The sequence below is a fragment of the Trypanosoma equiperdum genome (genome assembly GCF_001457755.1).
Source record: "Trypanosoma equiperdum strain OVI genome assembly, contig: ctg_1951, whole genome shotgun sequence".
Classification (NCBI taxonomy): Eukaryota; Euglenozoa; class Kinetoplastea; order Trypanosomatida; family Trypanosomatidae; genus Trypanosoma; species Trypanosoma equiperdum.
The window spans coordinates 1-7210 of NW_027124006.1; the positions used below are offsets into that span (position 1 = coordinate 1).

At 48.7% G+C, this 7210-nt stretch overlaps 3 protein-coding genes across 3 annotated transcripts; all 3 read right to left on the reverse strand.

Annotated features, from left to right (window-relative positions):
* Positions 1-535: 535 nt before the first annotated feature.
* TEOVI_000851700 (histone acetyltransferase, putative) lies at positions 536-2350 on the reverse strand (the record flags this gene model as incomplete). Its single annotated transcript, XM_067223747.1, has 1 exon — positions 536-2350. One exon carries the CDS (start codon positions 2348-2350, stop codon positions 536-538), a length of 1815 nt encoding a protein of 604 aa, XP_067079848.1.
* A 1771-nt stretch (positions 2351-4121) lies between these two features.
* On the reverse strand, positions 4122-4778 carry TEOVI_000851800 (glycosomal membrane protein; the record flags this gene model as incomplete). The annotated part of the gene is made up of 1 exon (XM_067223748.1): positions 4122-4778. One exon carries the CDS (start codon positions 4776-4778, stop codon positions 4122-4124), a length of 657 nt encoding a protein of 218 aa, XP_067079849.1.
* Positions 4779-5232: 454 nt separating this feature from the next.
* On the reverse strand, positions 5233-6114 carry TEOVI_000851900 (hd phosphohydrolase family protein; the record flags this gene model as incomplete). The annotated part of the gene is made up of 1 exon (XM_067223749.1): positions 5233-6114. The coding sequence occupies one exon, from the start codon at positions 6112-6114 to the stop codon at positions 5233-5235; it is 882 nt and encodes a 293-aa protein (XP_067079850.1).
* Positions 6115-7210: the final 1096 nt, after the last annotated feature.

A 7210-nucleotide genomic window follows, 5' to 3' on the forward strand; every position in this document is an offset into this window, starting at 1 on the left:
TCAGTTGCCTCCCCAACTGAGCACTCCCAACACTTAATGTGGTACTTTGTCTGAATATTTATGTCTGACGTAGTAACTCTGTTTCGGTTGGTTCTTAGTAATTTTTTTGTTTATACTGATGAGGGTTGTGTATATGATGTGTATGGTTCGTAGAACCCCTCTGGATATATCTATATGAGTATTTTTTTTTAATTAAGAAGCGGTGTGCACCGGATTTTGTAAGCCTTCTTGCCGGTAATAAATTTGTGTTATTTTTCTTTTTACACTAGTGCAAAATCTGACGATGCTACCGCAAGGAATGAAACAATAGTGAATAGAAGAGTGAGGTAGGGACATTGATAAAAAGAAGGACACGGATGGCATAAATGTAATTTATAAAAGGGGTGCAACGCAGCCGCAATAATTTGTGTGGGAAATGGAGGTCACACAGAGGCAGTCATACACCCACGAGTAAGACAGAAACCGCAGAAGCACTGACTCTGGGAAAGGTAAGTTAGAAATAAAAGACCATTTATATTGTGGGAGGGACGACACATCAGCTCTGGTGCTGATTGTGCCGACGCGGCGATGGTGTGTTAACAAGCCAGGCAGGCCCGCCACGGCCAGTGAGCAGTTTGGGGTCAAATTCAGCGCGCGTCATGTCATGTGCCCACTTTTTCATTTTACCGTACTCTCTGTTGACAAAAGAGACGGGGATGACGACGCGCATACTTCTATCCTCTGCATTAAGGTGAAGAATACCCATTTGTAACAAAGTTCGCAGCACATCCGCCTCTTCCAACCGTACTTGCTTGGCTATACTCCGAACGGTTGTGTCCACCAGGGTGTCTCCCTCGGCCACACGTGCACCCCGCACCGCCTCCGCGCAGCCGCTCCCATCAGTGGTGCCGGGACGCGGTCGCTTTAAGGCCCCCGGGGCCGCCATTTTCGCCTCGTTCTCATGGGCCACCACAATCGTTACAGACTGACCATCATCACCGGCGTCGTCGTCAACGGTAATTGCTGCGGCGTTACCCTCCAGTAACGTGTGCATCCACTTTATGAGAACACGTTTCCAGTAGCGGTCGTAGGCAGCTGCTCCCAAGTCTGTGAGTGGTTTTTCTGGGGAGCCAACATTCTTCCTCCTGTAAGCCAGTTCGTAGCTCGCAGCGATCATGAATTGCCCAAAATGACCTAATTTGGGTGTGTCCCCTTCACGGGAGGCAGTGTCTGCCCCAACTGGGCCGCGATCATCGCTTAAGTCCTTCTGTTGTCCCGATGAGGCTCCCCCACCCATAAAGTATGGTAAAGTGACGATGCATGCCAGATTGTTGTCAGTCACCTGCTTCTCCCATGTGAAATACCCAACAAAATACATAGCGGAGGTGTCATCCGTGTAGTGTGGATAGTGCCGATGATGAAGGCACACAACATAAAAGTAGTAGTTGTGTACGTCATGTCCGGCCAACTTGTTCTCAAGGAACGACTTCCCTAACAAGAACAAGTGACGGCAGTACGTGACGTGACGACTCCCATTCACCTCGAACATGGAAAACCCACGGGTGTCGTCCCGATAAATCTCAAGTCCGGGGGGGTGCAAGTGACCAGCGCGATATCTTAGGGTTTCGTGCTGCATCTGCTCGAAGGTACTATATATACGGAGGGAGAACGGGCAAAGGTAAGCATCTCGAATGAAAGGGTTAGTATCAATGCTTTCATTGGTGCTCCCCTCAGTGAAACGTAACGCCTCCCGCTCTGCGTCGCTTAAAGGTGCTAAAGGATCGTATTCGCGATTCAGCATACCATAAGGCGCATAGTACCAGGGAGGAAAGGCAAACTTACACAGGTATATGAAGTATCGCACTGTGGTGGGAGTCCGGCAGTCGCGGAGGAGGCGTTCCTCAAAGAAGTCGAGCTGCTTCCCCTCACGGCGGGTCCGTACCATTCCCGGTGTAACCTCCCGGTATACCGGACTAATTATGGGATGCGTGATTTTGCTCTTTGCTACCACCATTGAGTTGTAAGCTGCGCTGTTCGTAGGGTAGCTGCTGCCGCAACTCGTAGCTCCATTAGCCCCTCCAGTTTCCTTAAGGTCAATACAGTCAATGGGGAACCAGCCACTAATACGGTGGTCCGCGTCCTTTATGCGCACAAACCCATAGAGTTGTGGAGCTACACCAGTAGTGCCGTTACCACTTAGCAACCTGGGCAGCCAGAGGTATCGCACTTCCAACAGAAAACCACGCTTCACCGTGGAGTCGCTGAGATTAACACAACAAGAAGTCCCTAAGAGTTGTTGGAGCTGATCCTCTTCCTCAGACGGGCCCCCATTGATGTCACCTCCGTCTTTTTTTGCTGCTAACGACGCCATTGCGCAACCTCTCGCATCCACTAGGCAACAGAACTCTCAACCTCCGATCACAAAACCGCTACAGCTATGTTGCCGGTGGGCGTGGAGAAATGAATGAAGGCGGTGGAGGGAGTGGAAAACACTTTTTAAAAAGATTGCGGCCGAATATACGTAAGAAAGGTTAACAAAACAACTTCGAAAAAACTGTGTGCAAGATGAAATTCATTAACAAGGGTAGCGACAATCCCACATCCTTCCACGATGTAAGAAACCGTGCTCTTTAACACACTGCCGATGCGGAGAAGTCTAGCACCTGGCCTTACATAGCCCCGACCCACCCGTTGTCGCCCCCACGTTCGCTCGAATTAATCTGTACTTACCAGACAGCGGTCCTACGAACAAAAAAATACGAAAGCAAAACGATGATGTAAAGATAACAATATGAACAGGAAGAGGAATGGGGCATTTAAAGTTAACCGGCAACCGGCGTGGGAAGTACTTCCACTAACATCACCACAATAATAAAGCATGTACGAAATTGCATCAACCGACAGAATAAGCAGCCAGCACTAAGAGGCAACCAAAAGGACAAGAACATCATTAACACGCAATCTCCAAAAGTGTTAGCCATAAAGATGGTGATGATAGAGGAGGAGGGAGCCAATGCATAAAGCTGGCCGCGTGCTGGAGGCAATACCGCCAATTGCCGAGCACGCCGTCCAGTTTCCACATCTCAAAACTTAAGAGGTCTTCAGCACGCAACCTTAATGAAGCCGGTACAACAACAAAAAAAAGGGTGGGGTACCGAGAAAAGTTTCGCAGCGTTACACGGAAACACGAAGGATCAAAGATGCAAGCACATACACTGCAGCTCCAGCAGTTGCTGGAGCTGCACCGTTCTCCCATAGCCTCACTTCTCCCTCTCCCAACGTTTACCTGCGAAGCTGCGCGCATGATGGAATGATATTAGACACATAGATGTCGCACCTTGAGAACCTTCCCTTCTCGTTCATAACTATCCTTGCATACCTTCGCAGCTTCTTAGAAGTAAAGGAAAGGAAAAAGAAGATGTCGTTGTTTCCATATTTGTCCTTATTGGGATATCTCCGTTAATTTTTTTGCTTTCAGTTTGCCTGCAGCGGCATATCATACACTACCCGCACACACCGACGAGTGGCCGGTCTGTGGCCACTTATCTATCTGTGTGGAGTACCCCATTCCCACACTCCACAGGTCTCTCCTTTACATTACTCATTTCGGTTCTGGTGGCCTTCTCACTGCACATTTTACTCTCTTCCCCCCACTATCCCCTATCACCCCCCTCTTTTTCTTTCTCCTCGCTCCAAGTTTTTTTTTTGGAGTCAGCTAAGAGTGGGTAAAGAAAAATGAACAAAACAGTGAGAAAAGCACTCTCTCATGACCAGACCCCACTCCAAATATATTTGGAGAATGAACGGGGGATCCCTTCTCTTGTTTAAGTTAATTATAAAAAAAATGAGTAAATAAATATGCGCATGCGAGCGGACACTTCCACCTCATCCTTTCCTCTAGGCGTTGCATCACAACTCGGGATGATGAACATATATATATATATATAAACATTGTCTCTTTGCTGCTTTCTCACCCGTTTATTCACCCCCTCCAGTGCCTAGCACCTACTTGCAAATTGGCGTGAACGCGTATTGCCGCTATCAATAACCCTTTCTTCCTTTATGTTTTTTTCACTTTTCTTCTCTCCTTTTCACATCGCGCAGCAGCCAGTTTCCGGCGGCTGGCAGCCTGTGACCCTTGTCTATTTGATCTTGTTCCAGTTCAAATACGTTGCAACACCACCAGCAACTGCAGTGAGAGCTCCAGAAGTTGTCGCGCTGGGTCGCCAGACTTCACGGAGGTAACCAACAAAGGCCATTGTTACGAGGGTGTCCGAGGCATCCTTTACGAAACTGATAAGTGCTGCCTTCATCTCCTTCTTGCTTGTGGCGGGGTCACTCGCACGCTTCTGAAGCGCACCGTAAAGGGCAACAACATCAAGCACAGCGGCAAGGAAGAATCCCCAGAATTGCGCTGTTTTTGCCTTTAGGTGGATGCTCTTGTGCCGCAAAGCCAACAAATTGTAGCGGGCGACGAAGGCCACATTGTCGCCGAGCACATAGAGGAAGTTGCACAGCACGCGGAGGAACTTCAAGACCTCTTTCATGTTGACCTTGCCCTTTGCCCTGCAATCCTGAATGGTATTCTGCATCTTGGGCACATCACCCACCCACTTCGCCATACGAAGGAGACAACGGGCGTCTCCAATAGACTTCCCGACGGCGCCAAACGCACTTGAGCGGCTCTGACAGGTGTCGAGGGAGCCAAGTGCCTTAAAGACACCAGAAAATGCCTTTAGAATCTTGTCGCGGCCATCTGTCTGCTCAAGAAGCTTAACAAACCTTTGGAACTCAGACATACTGCTGTTATCGAATACAATTGTGCGTTAATGGAGTCTATTTCCCCACGCATCACAATAAAGATGGTGGACAGGACGGTGGTTATCATCAAACGACGGCAATGAGTTAGCAATGGGGGGGGAATGTAGACAAAGGAGAACGAGAGCATATAATTGTAAGAAGCCGTTATGAAGAAACAGACAGATGTGTGGGAGGGATCGAAAGCTTGCGCCCTACATCACGAGCTACACGCTGCGCAGAAACGCCTGGAAGAGGGCAACGAGAAGCCACAATTACTACAACGCAATGCAAAGATAACGCGTTAGAGCCAAAAGTCAAGCATAACGAGGTAAAATAAGTCACCAAACTGAATGGGTTCTGTTTTGATGCAAGTGGCAGGGCTGTGGGAAAATAACTGACGAAACGCAGGAGCAAACCCTAGCCCACGCGCACAGACGAAATGAACACAAGGAATTACGCGGTTCTCCCAAGCCGTTCCTCCAACAACTTTAGCTCTGCCGTTACGTTGGCTCTCGCCGTTTCCTCCATCGCATCGCAAAAATATTTAGTTTTGTACCACTGCGGGTAATTCAGAAACCCTTGTAAAAAGGCAATGCGACCCCGCGAAAATTCTTCATCGCTGTACCACGCGTATTCTCGTCTCACATCACTCGCATACCGCATGTACCTGTCGGCTTCACTTCCAAGGATTGCCAAGTCGAGGTCAAGAAACAAATGAAGATCCGGTGGTGGGTTTCCCGTCTCCAAAGCGCCCTCGCCCCCGCCAGGCAAGTCTCTCCTGTAACACGGTTCGACAGACATGTGGTGCTTCGTACGGAGAATAAAATCCACCACTGTCATCTTAATGTCCATAGCGGCCTTGGCGTTGTGCCATATCAACTTCTCCCTCTGCTGCTGCTGTAACCGATCGTCTCCACTTGTCATCTTAGTTTCCCATGAAACAGCCAATTCTCGGCACTCCTCCCAGAAGGCAGAGAACCAATCTGCGCTGCACTCCTCGTTGTCACCGCGCTTCGGGTCGTACACAACATCATGGAACAGTACCGCAAGTTCCAAAGCGAGACACCTCGCACCGTCCTCTGGCAGCCTATGATCTGGGCGGGTTCCCTTCTGGTATTGAAGAAAGTAATTCAACATCTCTTCAACATGTGCCATTGTGTGATAGTACCTTTGTGGCTCCGTGTATCGGTCAAAAATGTACCGCATCCACATCTCGTCAACGGTCTTCCCTTGCACTGCGCAGTGGGAGGGAAGGAGCAGCGACAAGCAACGACGCCAACACAGAAACGCCAAACCATTCTCCTCATCGGATGCCTGAGTCGTACAGTTTGCCATCGGCGAGTCCTTCCCAAACCAAACGAGCTACCCACGCTTTATTTTCCACCGACTACACCCTTTCGTTGCGAATTGACACTACTCTTAGCTGTAAGCAATTCATAGGTACCTGCTCTCAGTATGAAACACATAAAAGAACAAACAACTACGAATGTATCACCGTTCATCGGTAATATTCATGCGAATCAAAGATCGTTAACGGTTGCGGCAACAAAAGATTCTCTCTGCAGATTGGAAACCAGAACAACGCCAAAAGGGAGAATAAAACATTACCCCCTCCCGAAACACCGAAGCAATAGCTCTACATGAGCATGTAGTGAGGAGGATAAAACTGAGACTGATACACACACCTTCCTGATTGCAAAGAGTTTATTCAATCCACCGCACACCAACGAAAACGGCAGCGAGTCTCGCTTTCTTGCGCCCCTGAGTTGTTGTTGTTTTTTTTTTCCTTTGGACGACGCGTCCGCTGAGTTACACATTATTTGCAGTCGCAAAATCAACAAATGAAGCTGTGCAACAAAAGGCAAAGAAAGCGATGACTGCGGAAGTGATGGAAGCGAAGCATGCGTACTCTAAAACAACAAAAGTTTACGCGGCTAAACGTGCGTAACACTTGAGAATGTGCTCTCCATAGCTCAACTACAACTAGCACTTTTCCATGTTCTCTCTTTTTCTCCTCAACCCATGGAGCCTCACTGTCATTTACCACCACCCACGCAGTCGTTAATACTTGGAAATGTACCATCGCTCCTCTCCCTTCGCTTCTACAATCCTCACAAATCTCTCTCTAGCGTCTGCCGATGGAAAACAAATAAAAATAAAAAAAATGAATGACAACCGAGATGCGGAGGATCCGGAAGCCAGTCGGGCGATACTGAGCTGTTTTTGTCTTTCTCACCCACGGTTCACGTGGTGCTACAGCAACTTCCGCCCAGCCCCATCTTTCATGTCACGAGAAACTCACACAGATACTGACATGCAGTCATATACGTTCCGGACGGGCAGGCTGTGAATACAGGGGCGGGGAGCTGCTATTTTGAACCGTCCTTGCTACACCCTTCTTTTATCCTTTCTCCCTCTACTCCCCCCCCCC